This window comes from Myodes glareolus, chromosome 7 (genome assembly GCF_982192425.1).
Source record: "Myodes glareolus chromosome 7, mMyoGla1.1, whole genome shotgun sequence".
In the NCBI taxonomy this organism is placed as follows: domain Eukaryota; kingdom Metazoa; phylum Chordata; class Mammalia; order Rodentia; family Cricetidae; genus Myodes; species Myodes glareolus.
The window spans coordinates 28,237,893-28,258,567 of NC_142032.1; the positions used below are offsets into that span (position 1 = coordinate 28,237,893).

At 43.3% G+C, this 20,675-nt stretch overlaps 1 protein-coding gene across 2 annotated transcripts in view; it reads right to left on the reverse strand.

Moving 5' to 3' along the window:
* Positions 1 to 11,896, reverse strand: part of Fas (Fas cell surface death receptor) — a 31,928-nt gene extending 20,032 nt beyond the window's left edge. Inside the window, exon 1 of one of the 2 annotated variants that reach the window (XM_048438867.3) lies at positions 11,628 to 11,896. In XM_048438867.3, coding sequence (XP_048294824.3) covers positions 11,628 to 11,657 — 30 coding nt within the window. In that variant the 5' untranslated portion in view covers positions 11,658 to 11,896. The remainder of the gene's footprint in view (positions 1 to 11,627) is intronic. The other variant, XM_048438868.3, reaches the window with a different exon arrangement.
* Positions 11,897 to 20,675: the final 8,779 nt, after the last annotated feature.

Sequence of the window (20,675 nt, forward strand, 5' to 3'; positions counted from 1 at the left end):
AGACAAGCAGAGTGACTCCTGAGCGACTGAAATAAACTGTCCCCTTAAAGAACTGGACCTCCTGGTAAAGCTGGTGTCCGAGGATAAAATGGCAACTGATCTTGAGGCTGAAGTAGATTTTTAAAAGACAGAAAGAGAAGAAAACATCCCACACTCCCTCCCCACACCCTCTCAGGTTCAAAGCAAACAGGAAAAGATGTTTTTAAAGTAGAAGCGGCATGGGGGGAAGGTGTTAGGTGTTGAAACTGTCAGCCCTCTAATGGCAAGAATGAGTTACCAGATGCCTGGCTCAGCCAGTGTTCGGTACTGATCCTGATGCCGGCATCAGACTTAATACAGTTTGTAATGACACAGTAAAGCCTTTGCTCCACTGAAGGTAATCAATGAAATGAAAAGTGGTTTATTGATTTCTAGCCAAAGCCACAGGGTGCCTTTTACAATGAGACCATAGTGCACAGTTACTACAAGAAAATGCTCCCTTGTCAAGACGAGAGGCTAGAAACTGAAGATGGAAAAGTAGGCAGAAGAGGAATAAAAGGATGTCTGAGCCAATCATAGCTCAGACAATCTCAGCTCCTAGGGAAGTGGAGGCAGAGGGATCACAAGTTTGATGCTAGCCTGGCCCTTACATGCAGAGACACTGACCAAAAAGGGGGAAGGAAAGTGGGAAACAAACAAACAAGCAAAAACATTGACAAGAAATGGTCTTTTAACACACATCAAAATCTGAATAATGCTGGTTGCTGAGAGTATGCGTTTATTGTGTAAATAACATGAATGAAAAGCTTTGGTGGTAGCAAGACTATATCTACAGCTCAGCAATGATTTCTGGTTCGTGTTCTCTGCTAAGACTAGAAACCTGGATGATAATGGTGGTGAATCTATAACAGGAACCACCTAATATATCAAAGACATATTTTGAGTGTTTGAGTGAGCAGCATTTGATTAGCAATAAAAAGTCAATATTTTGTCTTCTGGTGTTGATGGCAGTCCTATCTGTTTATTGAATGAAGCATCCTAAATACAACCTTTGTTCAGTTGATCCTAACTCCTCAGCTTAGTGTGTTCAGGACTATTTCCCTCTCCCTGGTCCTCTGAGACTTGCTATGTCATCCCTTGAACTATCAGCTTTGCTTCACCATGAGGGAAAGTCTGTCTTATTGAAACAGACTGGACAAAAAGGAAGGAGGTTCTTTCGAGTTATACTGAAAAGGATTGTTGACCCGATTGGAAGCTCTGTCACATAAGTCACCACCAACTTGCAACGGTGGTTCGGGGTAAGCTGTATTGCTGTATTTCCAAAGAGTTTCTGGTATCTTTCTTAAAGAAGACTTACTATAAAAGAATGCCTTCTTACCCATGCCCTGACAGCTCCCTGTGAAAAATGCACCCTGAGTCACTGGAGCAGCTATGAGACAGTCAGGAAGCATGATTTAGAAGTTAATACTTGGGCTTCTCTAGAACTGGGAATAAGTAAATATATTTTCTAAAAATTGCTTTGATACCTGGAGAGATATGGACTGACTGTCTTCTGTGAATTGGGTATTTTATTTTTACTTTTTGGAAAGAAAGAAAGAGAAGAAGAAAGAAAGAAAGAAAGAAAGAAAGAAAGAAAGAAAGAAAGAAAGAAAGAAAGAAACCTAACAATGTGGTAAAAGTGACTCTCCTAGTTATCCATAGAGACTATGCTATGCTATGCTAGGAAGGTACCAGAAAAGATTTATATTTTTTTACATACATGATTTAGAAGTTTGCTTTTAAAGTGTCTGTAATACTGCTTTATCTTTGTATTATACTTTGGTAAATTTGCCTTATTATGTAAATATTTTTGTGGCCCTAATATGTGAATGTAATAGCATAAAAGAATGCTTCTGAAGTCATTTAAATGCATGTTGATGAAATTATCTGAAAGATAGACAACTCAGTTTGAAAGTGTGCATTTTAACTCGAAAGCTCAAATAGATGGGGGAAAACATGGTCTCTAGGGTAAACAGTGTCCCTTTATATACTATGAAATTTGTTTTTCAGAATTTAGACAAGAGGATTTTGGGAAGTGGGAGTTGAGGTTAATTTGAGTGAATGGCAGAAACAGAAAATGAGAAAACATGTTAAAGTTGTCTATATTAGCAAAGCATGCAGAAAATTCCTAAGCTCTCCGATACTGAACCACAGTTTGGTAACTCATCGGTTTTGCAATTTTATTTAACATCTCTCTCCCTGGATTTATCATTTTAGAGCAGAAAGGACCTTAAGGGTGATTTACCTCTCTGGTAAAATGTTACAGTGACTGGTGCAACCTCATGCTGCTTGTTGATCCAAAATTGATGTAGCTGCATTGTCCACCCACCCCAAAGTCTTGCGGTAATGTTCTAACCCCCACAGCTCTTAAAAACATGGTCACATTTTGAGGTAGAGTCATTTCAGAAATGATTTGACTGAGTTCAGTAGAGTGAGTCCTAATCCAGTTTGCCTGGTGTGTTGGCTTGAATAAGAAAGACCCCCATAGGCACCTATACTTGTATGTTTAGTCACATGTGAGTGGCACTATTTGAGAAGGATTTGGAGGTGTGGCCTTGTTGGAGGAATTGTATCACTGGGGTGGGCTTGAAGGTTTCAAAAGTCCACACCAAGCCCAGGGTCTCTCTTCTTGCTGCCTGTGGATGAAGATGTAAAACTCTCAGCTACTTCTCCAGAACCATGTCTGCCTGTGTACCACCATGCTCCCTACCATGTTGACAACGGACTAAACCTCTGAAACTTTAAGCCAGCCCCAATTGTTGCAGCATGTCTGATCACACTGCATGAAGATCTTTGTCCTTCCTTGCCTACCTAAGGTGCTTTCTGATTGGTTTAATAAAGAGCTGAATGACCAGTAGCTAGGCAGGAGAAGATAGGTTGGACTTCTGTGCAGAGATAGGAACTCTGGGAAGAATCTGGAGTGGGAGATTCGCCAGCTAGATGTGAAGGAGGAAATCGGATGTAAAGTACTGAGGGAAGGTTACGAGTCACAGGGCAGAACATAGATTAATATAAATTAGATAGTTTAAGTTTTAAGAGCTAGTCGAGAGCAAGCCTAAGCTAAGGCCACACTTTCATATCATACTTAAGAAGTCTTCATGTCATTATTCGGGAGCTGGACAAAGAAAGTCCGACTACACCAAATTAAATGCTTTCTTTAATAAAAGTTGCCTTTGTCATGGTGTCTCTTTACAGCAATAGAACAGTGACTAAGACAGCTGGTGTCCTCTTATGAGGAAATGTGGGTGCTCATAGATAGAGGAAGATGACATGAGGACACAAAGAGACACGGGCCATTTGTAAGTGAAAAACAGAGGCCTGAACAGACCCTCCATAGCCCTCAGAAGTAGTTGACCCCATCACTGTGAGCTTGGATGTCCTGAGAGGAGAACTGTGAGAAACTGTTCAAGCTGGTATAACTCTTCAAGTTCTACCAGCCCTAGGGCACTAACACAAATGCAGAACCACAGCCTCTCCCTTCTCTCACACTCCCGAGCTGAAAACATCACCGGCACATACAGCTGAAAGAGTTCTTATCTTGGATGATCAGGAATGATCAAGGGAAGAAAGAGAGACAGAGAGAGAGAGACAGAGAGAGAGAGAGAGAGAGAGAGAGAGAGAGAGAGGAGAGAGAGAGAAAAGGAGGATGAGAGGGAGGAAGGAAGGAAAGAAGAAAGAAGAGAAAAGAAAATGGTTCTCAGAAATCCTCAGAAACCCTGATATACATAAATTCATCAAGTAATATATGAAGCTTCTAACAAATACTAGAATCATACATGGTGCATTTTGATAAAAATGTTTAGGGCTTAGCAGCAATCCAGAGAATCAAAGACCTTTGAATGGGGCTGGAGTTGTTGGGCTGGAGTGCTGTACCTGGGTCCAGTAGCCAGTTGGGACTACGCTTCAAGGGAATTAAGAACTGCTATACTAGCCCAGATCTTTTTTCGAAACAGACATCAAAAATATCTAATATTAATGGTTTTAACTAGCAATAGAAATAAATGTATAAATTTATGTATATGTATTTATACAGCAACACTGCGTGTGCAAAACAAACCCAAGTCTAGAACAATGTGTAGACTATTTCTTTATTGTATTGTTTTGACAGAAAGTAGAAAGTAGAGAGCTGACAAGTTGTCATTGACTGTCACAAATACCATTACACACACACACACACACACACACACACACACACAGCTCCATTGCCTCACATACTTTGTTCTCTGTGCTAAAGCCCACACCAGACCCTTATTGTGAGCTAGTCAATCTATAAACAGCTATTTTTCTGAAAGGTGTCACATGTAGTCGATCCATGGAGCCCATCTTTCTGGAGTTTGTCACATGCGCTTTACAAAGGAGTTTCAATGTAGTCATATCTTGAGTGTTACCATGCACACAGGATTGAATTGATTATCACATGAAAAGTTTTCATCGAATTTTTGCTATCTTTAAATGTGCTTAAAATAAAATACTCAGAGTTAGAGTCTCAAAATGTGAACCAACATGGACTGCCTTCTTGCCTCCCGTGGATTGTTACTATGCTGGCCATTGTGGTCACAGAGACCCCAGCAATGCATCTCCACTGAGCGGGCCTTGGACAGTTGCTTGAGCCAGCTGTGACTATTGCCATGACCACAGGGTGAGTAGACTGTGTGGCAGGAACAGGAGTAGTAGAGAGTATGGCCTGCTCATCTCCTTTTTAAAAAAAGAAAGGCTGCTCATCTTATAGCAGCAACTTTCTGCTTGCATAGAGGGCAGCTTCCAAGCCCCTTTCTTCTGTTTAAGAGCAAGGATTTTGTGGGGTAAAAGAATGGTGGAAAACTGAGTTTTCTTTCTGCTTTGGTGAATTATACAAACACACCTATGTGTGCCCCCAAAGAAAAAATAATACAAAACTAGAGGCTATGATACTTAGATGAATGTAGGGGTGGGGGAGCAGGGTCCCAACTTGAACTGTAAGGCACTTCTGTCCACTATTTTCTTCTTTATGGATTGTATTTATTTGTTTATTTTATTTAGGGTGATGGGATCAACCTCAGAGCCTGGCACGTGCCAGGAAACACTATCCTTGAGCTACTTCTTAGACCCAAGAGACACTTATTTATCAATTATAAAATTAGTAAGCAAAATTATGGCAATCCAAGCTCCCTTAATAAATTACCTCTCTGTAAAATATCAAAAGTATGCAATTATGATAATTACACAGAAACACATACAGGTTAATACACATAGAAAGTGTCAAGGAGCCGACCATATATTACAGTGATTAAACATGCAATTATGTACCTACGTGGATATGACTCAGAAGCTGTTCCCATAAGGCTGATTAAAAAAAAAAAAAGACGAACAACTTTGTTTTTCAATATTTACGTTAAATTTCATTCTGTTTGGGCAATTTTTAAGAATTTATCTACTCAAAAAGAAGAAGAGACGGATTCATTATCCTAAACTTGGTTCCAAGTTACTTTTTATTGCAGTACTTTATTGCCTTCTTAAACCACATGCCTTTTGTTACTTCTCAGTAAGTTGTCTCTGGTCCGTAAAGTAAAACATGTGCTTGGTAAGGGACTTTTGGAACCAAGATAATTCACCCAAAGCATACAAGCTAAAAGGGGCTTTTCTGGGGGGATTTCCTTATTCAAGTTTCTAATTATCTCAGAAAAACTATGATTCTCTCCAAATGGCAATTGGATTGTGGTGGTCGGACTCCACTGAGCATGCCCAAGCCATCGGAACGGTCGTCTTGATACACTGACACTCCGACCCTAGGACCATTCACTGTCAAAGAGACAGAATCAAACCCTGACTCATCAGCTCTTTTTCACCTTTGACTCTCCTGTAATCTCAGGGTCAGAATAAAAATTATTTTTCTACATTTAAGTCTCCATCTGCTCTGCAGGATATAGTTCTATCTGTTGTGGACAAGGACAGTAGAAGACTTTCTGACTGTTAACTGCAGCTGGTGAGAGATGCTGATGGCTTCCAAGTTGATTCTTGTTTTACAGTCTGACCATGATTTAAAACTTGTGCCTTGAGCTGAGAGGGCAACTTAGTTGGGAAAATGCTTGGCTTGCAAGCACAAGAGCTTGAATCCAATGTGCCAGAACCCACAAAGCTTAACATTTTCCACCCTTGTTAAGGCTTTGATTTGTATTTAGTCTCGTTGTTGCATTCATAAAATTTTCAAGTCCCTTGTGGGATAAATAAAGGCCTTCCAAAAAATGGAAAAAATATTTTATGTTTGTAGAGTTGTTTTAAAGGAAATAATTAAGTTATAAATGAAGCAGCTGTCTCTGTCCACCCCTTCAAAACAAAACTAAAACACACGGTTTATGATTCTTCTGTAGGATGGCTTGTAAAGGTGCCACCCTCTTTTAAATCGCCTCTCATTTTCTTCAACCAGCAGTTTTGACAACAGCTCTCAGAAATATGAGGAAAGTGGCTGTCTAGTAAATAATTGATCACATTCCTAAATAGGGCAGGATGAAACCTTTAAGGACCTTGTACCACTTCATAACACAAACACACACGCACACGGCACACACACATGCATGCACACAGGGCTCATAACACACATGGTGTAAAGTAAAAATAGACTGCTTTTCTATTGCCTCTAAAAATGTGTGAAGGTTTGGGGACTTCAGACTTACTTTTTGTACAAAGAAAATTTCCAGAAAATAAGACAGGAAAAGGGTCTCTAAGAAGTAGAGAGAAGAAAGAGAGGCAAAGAAGGGGCTAGTTGCGGTGTCTGTAAATGGTACTGAAGACAGAAGGACTTGGGGAAGGGAGAAAAGGAAAACCCATCCCCAAATCTACTGCTTGAAAATTCCCTGTATTTAACCAAACTTCTTTTTCTGTTCCAATTCAGTCTGCCTCTATTTCACTTATGCTACAACCGAGGAAGCCCTATTACATGGGAAGGAATATTTTAGGGGACACACGGGGTGATACAAGGCTAGAATAATGGGAGCTTGAGGTTGGACAAGGCCAGGCTCTAAGTAAGGAAGCTTGGGAGTCTCGTGTGGTGGATGGAAGACACTATGAAATGCAGTAATGATTATGTAGGTGACACGGTTATTATTACAATTTTACTCCCCTGCCTTTATAACATTATTTAGTAAATTTTAATTTCCTAGGCCAGAAATCATAAATACAAATTATTCTTAATTCTAATTTTTATGTACTAGTATGTGTATAAATACTAATATGTGCATACTTGTATTGTGTGAATTCTTTTAGGAAGACTGTTTCTCGGCTTCTGGAGGCAAACATCCTGTGATAAAGACAATGCTATACCTAAGTTGAGCACAGCTCCAGGCTTTTGGCAAACAGCTGAGAACCGAGATTGTTTCCAAGTCACCCGCACTGCAGCAATGGATGACCATGGAGTTTGCAGTGAGGAGAATCTTAAGACAACCTAAAGACATTTTTGGAGGCCAAATATGATACACTACTTCTTAAAGAATCAAAGGGATCTTGTCTCACTCCTTCATAAGATCCCAGTTATAAGAGCTTTTGCCATTCTACTCTTGGTATACTCTGGATATCAGATGCAACCAGCAAACTGTCTAGTCCAAAAGAAACTTCAATTCCTCAAACTCCAAAAGGCAGTATAAATATCCATAAATGAGTTCAATCTGGACTATAGAGTTCAATCTGGACTATAGAAGGATTTCTGGGAGTTAGATAAAAAGGCAGCCAAAAGGAGCCAATTTCCCTTACCTCTGGCAGAAGGCCTACCAGTGTGACATAGTACATGCTGGGGTCACAAATACCGTTAGCATCCTGGCTCCTCTCACCTCTTCCCCTACCCTCAACTCCCTCTAGCTCATGGGCTTCCCTTCCCACAGCACTCATTCCCCTTATAGCCCTGCTATGCCTGCTGTGTGCTGCCCCACCTCTGCTCCCGCTTCTCTTGCTGTCCTTTCTCTAGCCCCTCCCCCCTGTTATTCTCCCCCTTTCTCCCAAATACCCCTGGCCATATCCAGACTGCTGGCCATGCCCAGTCTACTTCTTTCTCTCTGCTCTTGACTCTTCCAGATGCCTCTGACTGTTCTTTCTCTCATAACTACAATTAAAAAACCTTCCCCTTAGCCATACTATGAATCGGTCATATCATCATGCATGCACATTGTATGTACCACCTGGGAGTGGCACACAGAGACCCCTTTCCAAGGTGCCTGGCCTCTCCGAATCAAGCTGCTGACTTGACTCTGCTAAGGTATGGAAAATTTGGTTCTTCTGACTCCTAATGCCCACCATCCCTCTCCAGCTGCTTCTCACCCCCTCCTGTTCTCTCCTTAGAGCTACCTGCTCTGTCTCTGTCAGCTCCTAGAGACTACCACTGTCACAAAAGTCATGCTAGTGTGTCAGGCAGCTTCTCTCTCGCTATTGGGATCTCAGTCCATGATGCATAGATCCTCTATGATTTTGGACATTTCTCCCTGGCAAGTCTCTCAGTCCACTTGGGGATGCCCTAGATTGAAATTTTTGTCACTTTCTCTCTCTCATTCTTTCTCTCCCTCCCGAGATGGTCTCAGCTACCTCCTGGAGCTTGCTCTGTCTCTCTTGTCCATCTCCTCACTCTAATCCTTGCTCTCTCCTTGCTAACTCTGTCTCTCAACTTCATCCTGAAACTAACTCAGTCTCTAGCCACAGCTAACTATTTGTCTCGTCTCATCTCCCCATGAAGCTTCCTACTCTGTCTCTGTACTTCTCATTGGCTCACTGGTGTCTGCTGTAGGAGACCTGCAAGGTACATCAGGCATTTTTCTATGCTCTCCGGGGCCTCTAAGATAACGGAATCTTCCCTCTGGTGGAGTTTCTTAAGTCTTTCCTACCTGCTCTTCACTGTGTTTCTAAAGAATCTCTCTCTCTCTCTCTCTCCTCTCTCTCTCTCTCTCTCTCTCTCTTTCTCTCTATGGGTTCTTCCCATTCAGAATGTTCCTCCTTCTCCTTCACCTCTTCTCTCATCTTTTTTCTTCCACGGACTCAGAGATGCCATTAAGCCTCACTGTCTTACTGCAAATGGCTTGGCCTCAGTACATCTCAATGGCCAAACGTGGTACACTAGATTTCCAAATTTTCACACATGGTAACAACTTCTGCCACCGCACAAACAAATGATCTCCAAATCTCTTATCCATAAAGTTTCTCTGCTCTCCACTCTCAAAATAAGTCTCTTAGTTCTAAGCCTTCTCTGCTCCCCGCTCGTCTCTCTGAGCCTTCTTTGCTCTGTCTGCTCTAGTCTTTCCCTCTGATGGCAAAATTTAGTTTTACAGAGAATCAAATGCCTTGTGTGTGTGGATATTTGAATATTATCAGATGCTTTTCTGATTTATTTTTAAAAAATTCCAGTTCTGGAGTTTGGTTATGGCCTTTCTCTCCAGGTCTAAGAATGATTGTTTAAAAGTTTCCTACAAAATCTGTCTTGGGTCAGGTAGGGTCACTGGCCTTTGTGACCTGAAGAAGGACAGCCAAACAGAATAACACAGGAAAAGACACTGTGCTTTAAAACAGTCGAAACATAAGCTGTTCCCAGTGCGGCTCATTGTTCCTTTACTCATACTTCGCTTCTCGAAACAACTCCCTGTATCTCAGGATTTGTAAATTCACTGGGTGACTGGGTGTGGAAAAAAAAATAAAACAAAACAAAACTTGTAAACTATGTAACAAAAAGTTAACTTAAAATTTGTAACGAAAAGCGTTGATAATTTAAAAATTTATAGCACGCTTACAGCACAGGAAGTCCGCCAAGCCGTAGACCGGCATTGACCTGTGAAGGGAGTCCTGCCGTCACCCACCTCTGGCCCTGCCCACCAGTTCCAGGCAGGAGTCTTGGTTTAGATACAGAAGACCCCTGCCCAGACCCTGGGATCTGTCTGGAAGGGAACTCTGTCCAGTCCTCATCAGCACCCTGCCTGCTGTCAGAGTACCTGGTGGGGTCCTGAGAAAGGCCACCTAGGCTGAGGACAGGAGGACTGTCACTCGGAACTTGAACCCCTCAAAGATAAGTTTGCTAACCCAGGATATACAATCCCATCAGATTCCAAGCGTGGACTTAGAATCCAGAAAAACTAGGGATGGGAAACCTTCATGCAGACATCTGCTTTCGTATGTCCCTTCCAGGGGTCAATCAACAAGGTCTAGGGCAGAGAGAGGAGTCAGTAAATCAGGTTGTGGAAAAGCGGCTAGAAAAAGGCCTTGGCGGATTTCAATTTTAGGCATGCCCTGCCAAGGACAAGGTATCTGCCTGTTACACATTCCAAAGTCCATGCTAGCATCCTAGCCCCTCTCACCTTCTCCCCTAGCCTAAACTCCCTCAGGCTCACAGGCTTCCCTCCCCTGATGATCCTGCTGTTCTCTCTGTTCTCTCGATGTTCTGTTCAGACCTCTGGTTTTTCTCTTTCTCATATCTATAGTAAAACACACACACACACACACACACAACAACAACAACAACAATAACAACAACGACAACAAAAACCTTCCCCTAACCATGTCATGAAGTACGCATGTCTTCAGTTTATACACAAACTGCTTGTGCCTTGGCGTTCAAGCTGAGTTCCAGGTCAGCGCTGCCACCTACTAGCTGTACTATCTCTGCGGTGTTTAAGCTCTCTGAACTTCATTTCCACTTGTAAAAGCGAGCAGAGGCTGAGCAGAGGTTGTCTTCCTCCTTCCTCCACTGCCGTGAAAACCGATTTCAGATCATTGTACTCCGGAGATTTTAGGGGCCCAATAAGACAATTTGTCTAAACTCAGAACAGGATGAGCCCCTCCCCCCCATCCCAGGTAGAATCCCTTTGATTGCCATTATCAAGCTAGCTCGTCTGAGTAGGAACTCTCCTGGAGAAGCAAAGGACTGGAGGGTTCTTACTCCTGAGGCTGCGGCAGACACCGGGCTGAGACCCAGAGCCCAAGGGTTACCGGGACAAACTTGTCGTGGAGAGCTAGCAAAACGCAAGTAAGAGAAGAAACAGGGCAAACCAACAACATAAAAATAGCCAGTAGTCCAGTCACCCACAGTTTCACACATGAATTCCCGGAAGGGAAGAAAATCGGTTTGCTTGTTTTTTCCGTGTTATCACAAGAGCGTAAACAAATCTTCAGAGACGTATTAAGTTTATTAATCCAAAGTAACTTTCTTAAAGTTACTTTCAGAAATGGTGCCTTCTGACTCCTGGGTTGTAACCACAGCCCAGAGTCGGCTCACTTTCCCGCTTGAACCAGTTGTCAGAAGTGCCAAGCCCACTCGTGCCACACAGCCTCGGAGGGAACTCCTCTCCTGCCACAAAATGGATCTCTGCCTGGGCATATCTCTCGACCCGAGTCCCTCTCCAGCCATGCCAAAGACTTTGAAGACTCGGCCAGCGCCAAGCTCTGGCCGTTCGGCACTCATACTCTTCCCAGAAAAAAACGCTCGAGCTGCAGGGTCTGAGCCCAGGATTCAGCCCAGAGCACTGAGCCAAGAAAGCAAGCAGCTCCCCCGCCTTTCTGAACATCTGGACGGAATGAGGTGGCCATCATGCAATGCTAGCCGCATCTGGATTACGGCGCGGTGGTACACAATGGGCAGCGTCCCATATCCCAAGTGTCCCGAAGCTTACCAGAAAGAGGACAGCCCAGATCCATAGCATTTCGGTGCCGTGAGGGAGGGAAAGCCAGCCTAAGTCTCCACCTCTCAGCAGGGTGAGTCACTTACGCGGGCAGTCCCCACCCTCTCTGCTCTAGACGGTCTCTGGGACTGTACTTTGCCTGGGCCCCGCCCCTGGCGTGCCAGAACGTAGTTCTCAAACGGCTTCCCTGAGCTCTGGCAGAAACCCCTTTCAACACCTGTATGTCCGTTTTCTGAGGGACCAGACACAACCTATGTAAAGCCCCAGCGTTTGGAAGGAAGTCTTCTGGGGTCGGGGAAAATCCACTGATTCACCAACTCACTGGGGCGGGGCGGGAGGGGGGAGTAGTCAGAGAAGGGGTTGATTGCACAACCGGGCATTCCCCATCCTGGGTGCTTCCACAGGCACGGCCCCAGTTCAAGTGAGAGCCTTTGCTCCTGTTGCCCTTGAACCCTGGAAAGAACTCCTGAGGGAATTGGACCTGGAGACAAAGACCAACCTGCCGCTCACTCAGCCTTCAGTACTTTGTCAGTGACTGGACTGTTGAGGCTCCTGGACCAGTTGAATAGTGGACAGAATGGTAATAACCATAGCAGAGGTACAGACACTGGAATCCTGATGAGGCAGGGTCCTTCCACGGAGTCCATGAATAGTGCATGGAGTGACAATCACCATATAGAAGGTAGAGATACTGGGCTGTGGGATCATGAGGGAAAGCCCATCTTGGTTGCGTTTCCCAAGTGGAGAATAAACCGAAATGATTGATGACCAATCACACAGCTGTTGTGAAGACAATGATAACCAAGCGAGAATCAGTAGAGCCACAGAAGTTAGGTATAGCGTAAGGGACTGGGGGCCGGGGGAGGATAGATCTTGTCAGGAAGGAGAAATAGAACCGATAGTTATGACTGGGGGGAGAGGGATCAAGTTGGGAGGGAAAAGAAGGAGAATTGAGGAAATCGAGAGGGAGACAGCTAAAATTAACTGCTATTTGGGAAGTAATATGAAAACTGGTTACAGAAGAAGCATTCATATATATATATATGCATATATATATAGATAGATAGATACATAGACATAAAAAATGGCGTTCTGCCTGCAGGGTGTACTAGTGGCACAAAGTTTGTGAGATTAACTAACCACTACCTGGTTTGACTCTCGGCCTTTCCACAAGATGAAACACATATCTGACACTGCTTGGGTGACCAAGAGTCAGAGACTAGACAGCCCAAGGCCCTAGGGTAAAACCAAATACACTGCTCTAAAAAGAGAAACATTTCAATAAAATGACTCCTAAGGCTATTCGGCTACACTCATAGATCAGGGCCTTACTCAGTCATCGTCAGAGAAGCTTCCTCCTGTAGCAGATGGGAGCAAATACAGAGACCCAGGAACACTGCTTTACATGAGATGTCTCCATCAAGTCCCTCCCCCCAGAGCTCAGGGAACCCAGTGGAAGGGGAGGAAGAAGAGCCACAAGAGATGGAGGACACAAAGAAAAGAAGATTCTCTAAGCCAACATGAGCAAAGCTCATATGAGCTCAGAGACGGAGGCCGCATGCTCAGGGCCTGCTCCGGTCTGCACCAGGTCCTCTGCATATATATTATGGTTTCCAGTTTAGTGTTTGTATGGGTTTCCTGAGTGTGCAAATGACTTGGGCCTCTTCTTAGGGCTTCTCTTTGGCCTTTTAATCCTTCTGTTTGATTGTTTTGTTCAATTTCAGAGTGTTAGGGTTTTTTTTATCTTGTATTTCATTTTCTTATTATCCTTTAGAAGTCTGTTTGTTTTCTAATGATAAAAAAGGAGTGCCTGAATGGAAGGGCAGTTGGGGAGCAACTGAGGGAGGAGGAGACAAGGACTGGGGGGGATGGGCGGTAATCAGGATTAAGAGGGAAAAACCTCACACAGCTAGCTGTAGTACACATTGCTACTACTTCCTCATTTTGTCATTGATTATTTCCTGACCAATTTTCTTTGGAAAAAAAAATCAATTCTTGTCATTCTTTATTGCTCTAGTTAATTAACACAGCTCAACGTCCCTATTATTTTGGAAACATAGATAGCACTTTAGTGTTGTGTGAGTGTTCTAGGACAGTAGTTCTCAACCTTCCTAATGCTGCTCCACCCTTTAATACTGTTCCTCGCCTTGTGGTGACCTCCCAATCATCAAATTATTTCCCTGCTACTTCATAACTGTAATTTTGCTACTGTTACATATTGTAATGTCAATACCTGATCTGCAGGATATCTGCTATGTGACCCCACGGGGTCTCGACCCACAGTTCTATAAAGTGAGTTTGTTCAAGGGCAGCACGCAAAGGTCCCGGTCAGGAAGTGGTTCCTGGACTCCACTTCTACTGGTCAGAATGTTTGAAAACTCCCTGAGTGCTCACCTCATATTTCCACCTCTTCTCTTCTCTGGAGGATTCATTTAATTTAGAACACTCACACGCAAACACGCACATGCAAATACACACACACACACACGCACGCACATGCACACACGTTTGCATGCACACGCAGACACACATGCATGTACATACGCATGCACAAACACACACACATGCATGCGCACATGCCTACATTGAGAGGAGGTGGGGGAAAACATCCTGCTGCATTTTCTTCTTAATTTGTCTTTAGTGCTCTGACTCTGGGCTGTCACCCTCCTTCCTGTTTGTGTTCCTTTACTCTGTTTAGCAGGTGTCTCAGCATTGATACCCACACCCTACCCCTCCTCCCTCCCTCCCTCTCCCACCCCCATCTTGCATCATCTTCCTGGAGGTTACCAGTGTCCTGAAGGTGCCTTAGGCTGTGCCGGCCTACCACTATTCTGAAAATGGAAGGAAGGAGAGAGCATTTGAAATAAAGCATTCCCGGCAAAAACAGAAAGAAAAGAGGAAAGAAGGGAAAGGGACGGGTTGTGGGGAGCACAGCACGCTTGGTAAAATGGCACTTGATGAAGCCAACAGCCCTTGAGTATCAGTCAGCAACTTTCACTTTCGATTCAGTCTTTCTTAATACTTTACAACTCGGCAGGGTGAGCGATTATAAACTTACTTTAAAGGTGCTGGCCAGGAAGGGCAGACAACCTGAAGTCTATCCTCAGAACCCACACCTGAAGGTGAAAACTAACTCTCAAAGGGTGTCATCTGACCTCCACATGTGTGAACCATGGTAAGCACATCAAGCATACACACACAATAATAGTAAGGTAAAAAAGTGTTTAGAATTTCTTAATCTGTGACTTCTCATAGTCTTTAATATGTTAATAGGTATTGTTATTGTCTAAGGAGTGATCATTCCCGCTGTGCCCCAAGTTTTTCTTACAGAACTTTTGAGGAGTATATATTGAATGAGTAACTCTTGAACGTTGATGTTCTGAGTGGAGTACTTTGGATATTTGCACTCGTTAATTTTTATCAACTTGACACAAATAGAGCAACCTGGGAAGAGAGACTCTCCATTGAGGAACTGTTTCCATTAGATATCCTGTGGGCACGTCTGTGGAAGCATTTTCCTCATTGCTGATTGACATGGAGGGCCCCGCCCACTGTGGGTAGTGCCACCCCTAGGCAGAAGGCTCTGAGTTATATAAGAAGGCAAACTAAGAAGGCAAGTAAGTAGTGCTCTTTCCTGGCCTCTGCTCCAGGTTCTCACATCGACTTTCCTCAGTGATAGATTGTGATCTGGGAGTTGCAATATGTAAGATGAAGTAAACCTTCTCCCTAAATTGCTGTTGATCAACATTTTATTTCAGCAACCGAAAGCAAGCTAAGACAGTCTTTATAAAGGCTATTTCTTTTCTGCCAGTACATTTTGAAGAGTCACCATGCCTTCAAGTGAAAAAAAGGGAATAAATAAATGATTTGTGTGAATGAAATGGGTGCCCATGTGTGCCCATGCGTGCCACAGTGTTCTCTTTTACTCTCTGCCTTATTCCCCGAGACAGGTTGTCTCTTTGAACCAGGAGCTTGATGTTCTGTTACCTAGCCTGGCTGGAGGCTCAGAAAGCCCAAAAAATCTTGTTTCTGTCCCCACTTCACCTGGAGTTAAAAGAAGATGGCCATACCTGACTTTTCTGTTGGATGCTGGCTATCTAAACTCAGGGATTCATGCTTGCATAGCAAGTAATCTTACCTACTGAACTTTGTTCACACCTCTAACAAATGCATTCTGTAATATGGTTTCAGGCACTCCAGTGGATGTGGGGAGCATTTTGTACAGTCATACTATCTTACTCAAGCCATACCATGCAAGCTAAAGTACATTTTTACTGTAAAGATAACTGCTTCTAAATATTTTACATATCACTCACATATACGTCTGCCTTCATAAAAAACTTAATAGATTAAAAACCCATCAGCCTTTACTGTTGGAAATATTTTTGTTCTCTCCTCAATGGGGAGAGTTTTAAAATCTTATTGTTAGCCAAACTGCTTTGACTAAATAGCAATAAGCTGATTTAATAGTTTCCAACCATAGTGAACATCCTTGCCTATTTTCTTTCTTTTTTTCACCCTATATCTCTTCTCCTCATTCCTAGTAACAGGATTTCCAAGGTGGTTCTGGAAAAGCCGCCCATCTCCTCTCTCCATGACTATCTGATATGAGTGGTTGTTTCAGTCAGTGCTTTTCAGGGAGAGAGAAGAAACAGTATTAACAGAATAGAGGATGGATGGATGGATGGATGGATAGATGCATGGATGCATGGATGGATGCAAGGATGGATGGATGGATCAATGCATGGATGGATGGATGCATGGACAGGTGAATAGACAGGTGATAAACATATGATAGATCTTCAGGAATTGGTTCACATGATTACAGGATCTGGTATGTCTAGAGTCTATAGTGTATGTCAGCCAGATTGAGAGCCATGAAAGAGTTGTAGTTCAAATCCAAAGGCAGCCGGTTGGTGGGCTTCCCACTTTTTCAAACATGATCAATCTTTTTCACAAAATCTTGAGCTTCTTGGCTAAGGCCTAGTTATATTATGAAGGGCTATAATTTTATAAAAAAAACTTATGGATTTTGAATTGAATTTTATCCAAAATAGAGTGTCCCAAAACATAAATAGTATTTGACTAAATATATGGGTACCACAGTCTAGTCAGCAGGAAAAAAAATATCAACCATCAAAGAATGGCTGTCACCAGCTCTGGAATCAGGGTACATATGTGTTTTAGGAACTCCACTTGGCCAAAAAAAAAAATTATATCATATTCAGTTGGAGTAAACCTTGGGGTCATTGGCTGGAAAAACTGAGCCACAACCTCTTTCTCACTGGCTTTGAAATGAAAATGAATATATCTGTGAGTTGTGCTATTGGTATGGTTAGTTGTGGGGAAAAAAAGTTCATAGTTTGGCAGAACTAAAAGCTCACACTGAAAGGAAGCCCTGTGGAAAAATGGGGTCTGGGGTTCCCTGACTCCTGGAGGACTTATCCTTAGGATTGGAACTTGGTTTCCCCACAACTGCCTACCCTGTCAATTCTCAATTTAAGTGTAAGCCAAATTCTTGCAACTCTCAGGTTCTTCAGCTACCATTAAAGCTTAAAGTCAATATAAGAAATTCTTTCTTACCAATAATAATTGCTCAACATTAGCTATTCTGTTTTCAAACTTTAATGCGAAAAATTACCTCCACACTCCCTTAGAGACTGCTTGACATCCAGGGAGACGCTTCCTCTACTTCCTGTCACTAGAGGGCATCAGAGCTTACACTTACCAAATAACTGATCAAATTTTCTATCAACTAATAAAAACGTATTTCGGTTCCTAGACAGGGAAAAGGAAGAACTTTAAGTTCACAAGTAAACATGCAGTGCTGGTCACACAGGTATTGTCACACACACACACGCGCGCGCACACACACACACACACACACACACACACACAGACTGGAGTCACGGACAAGATGAGAAGGAAGATCAATTATCTGGTTTCTATTGTTTACTGAACTACCTCCTGTACAAGCATGTTCACATTCCTGAAGGAACAGCACCAAGAAAAGAGCCCCAGTTCCTAACTGATGAGGTTGAATGCCTGGCCCCTGAGATGTGGAAGAAACTATTTAATCTTCCAAAGTCTCCCACCGTGAAAACTGGTACACCACCAAAGTCCCTCTTGACCAGTCACGAGGAGATGACGCTGTATTGAAGAATATCCAGAAACTGGTAGGTTTTTTTTGGCCTGATAAGCCTCTCCGTCAATGCAATAATCCAAATCAGACCAAATCAACCCAAATTAGAAAAAGGCCAGGTTTAATGGGTGCCAGCGCTCCCGGGTGGCCCTTCAGCCCCCCACCCCCACCCCCACCCCCAGGTAGATAGGGAAACCAAGGAGAGGGGAGCAGGGAACCAGAACCGGAAGAACACATGTTTGTTCTTTGGGGAGGGGAAGTTTAAATAGCCTGTGGAAGTGATCTTGACCCTCTCTGGGGAGGGGTCACCATTTGGCCGGCTTTCTTGGAGGTGAAGTTTGAATTGAGGCAACTCCCAGGGGAGGGGACTTGAAATGGAGCTTTCCACCCAACATTCCAAAATGGATGCCAGGAGCTGGGGTGAAGCCCTAACCAAACATTCCAGACTTTTTTGGTTAAGGATGTTAGGGCCTGAGATGACACTTCCAACCAAACTCTGAGATGCACATACAGGAGCGGGGATTGGGGTGGGAGGACTGGCAGCAGGTAGGTGGAGAAAATAGCTGACCAACAGACCCAGACATCAACACCCAAGTGAGCGTCCTTCAGCTGCCATTTCTGCATGTAGGGCTGCACCAAACAGAGCTGGTCCAGGACTCCAAGGATCACCAGGTTCTCAGAACTGACACACAGAGGGAACGCATCTTCGGAAGTGTCGGAAGTGCTGACCTGGTGTTGATGGGGTTTACTCTCAAGTAGGCTCCACTTAAGACAGTATTAGACATGATGATCTTGCGCCGCCTCTAGACTGGGAAAGATAGGGTGAGGGGCTGTAAATTACTCAGCATATCACATCCTACTTCTGGGTAAGTATGTGCCCACCTGATAAGTGTGTCATTTTTCTATAATCAACAGGACATCTCGCTAAAACAGACATCTGTGTTTGGGTGGAAGCATCACCCCAGCCCCTGACATCTAAATGTCCAAAGTGTCTGGAATGATCGGGTGGAGGTTCCATCCCTAGCCCCCTCCCCTGGAGTTGCATCAGTCGGGACTCCGCCCCTGAGGAAGCTCACAATTAGCGACTCCACCGCCCACTCCCCACCCCCCCGCAGGGTATTAAAAGCCCCCACCTCGTGGTTTCCCCAGGTGGTCTTCTCAACTTCCCTTGGGGCCACCCAGGAATTCTGTACTCAGAATAAACCTGAATTTGTTGATTCAGTTTGATTGGCTTATTGCATTAGCGGTGAAGGACTCCCTTTAACCAAGAATTTAAACTTAACAATCTGCCCAAATGATAACAAAATCAAAAATCCAACATCACTTAACTGATTATTATCACAGTGTATATTAGTCATTTCTTTCTTCTTTCTTTTTAGATTTGTTTATTTTATGTGAAAGAGTATTTTGCCTGCGTGCATACACGAGTCAGCATGTGATTGCCAGGAACTGAACTCAGGATTAAAAAGAGTAGGCAGTGGGTGTTCTTAACCACTCAGCCATCTCTCCAGCTCTCCCTCCTGCATGTATACGCACCACATGACTGCATACAGTATGTATTTTATATACATATACACATACATACATACATACATACATATATGTATAAGCAAAATGTATTTTTAAAAATCAACTTACAAAAAAAATCAACTTTGTTTCTTCAATCATTTTATTTTTAAAACAAGACATTACATGATAGTCAAAAATGGAAAATCAACATTCCTTGCCAGAAATAGAAAATATCTATAAAAATAAGTATCAAGTAAAATATTTGCCTGCATGCCACTAAAATTGTTTTCCAAGTCATTACCAGTTAGAACCTTATAGCTCTGGAAGGGTTGGGATCCGGCAGGATAGCCTTGTCCTGAGACCTGCCCCCCAAAAGACAAACTAAGACTCTCAAACCTGACCTTCGGTCCTGGCAGAGAGGTGATGGGAAAGAAAATGCTGGATCAGTGGGGTGCGGGGTGGGGGGGGCGAAGGGGTTTCTCTCTGAAGGCCTATCTAATTCTAGCGGAATTGGATCAGAACCTCTGCTTGCCAGGCCCTTTCCTGCGGAGCAGCTAGAGGGAGAGGATGTATATAGGAAGACAGGAAGACCACAGTGAGAGAAGAATCATGAAGTTGAAGTCAGGAGAGAGAGGAGAAGAGAGCCAAGGCCCCATTTAGAGTCTAGGGTGCTTGAGTTAAACAGCGTTAGGTGCACGGATGATTTTCTGGAAACAAGAGCTTTCGGCATTTATAGAGAGAGTTAAACTCCTGGCTGATACACTGCCAGCAGGAAAAAAGAATCTAGAAGGTCTGGTTTGTTAGACTGAGTGTCCCTGCTCAGGGAAGTGTTTCCTTTCTTGGGAAACTCCCCACTTGAGCAACTTATTGTGAAGTGGATGCCAGGGACTCATGCATGCTCCAGTTCAGTCACTTCACCAGCTAAGCAGAATTTGACTCTCAGATTTTCTCACTCAGTAAATAGAATCCTACTAATAAAACTGACTTGCAAGAGAATTTTTCTTACGTTCTGCCGTTTAGTTATCATTTAACAAATGGCTTTCTCAGGACCTAGCCCTTTCTAGGTTACCTATAGTTACCAACACTGCTACTAGCATTTAAATTTGTAGTTTAATTTTTTTTCCAATGCATGATCTTGGGAGACACATTCAAAACCCGAGCAAGAAGTGAAAAGAATCATTGTGTCAGGGTTTTCATTCCCATGAGAATCTGTTGTTGCCTCTGATTACATCTCAAGATGAAGTAAATCTCAATTTCTCTCTTCCTTTCTCTCTCTCTCTCTCTCTCTCTCTCTCTCTCTCTCTCCCTCTCTCCCTCTCTCCCTCTCTCTCTCTCTCTCCCTCTTTTATTACTTTGGCATTTAGACAAGCAAAAATAACTGAACACAT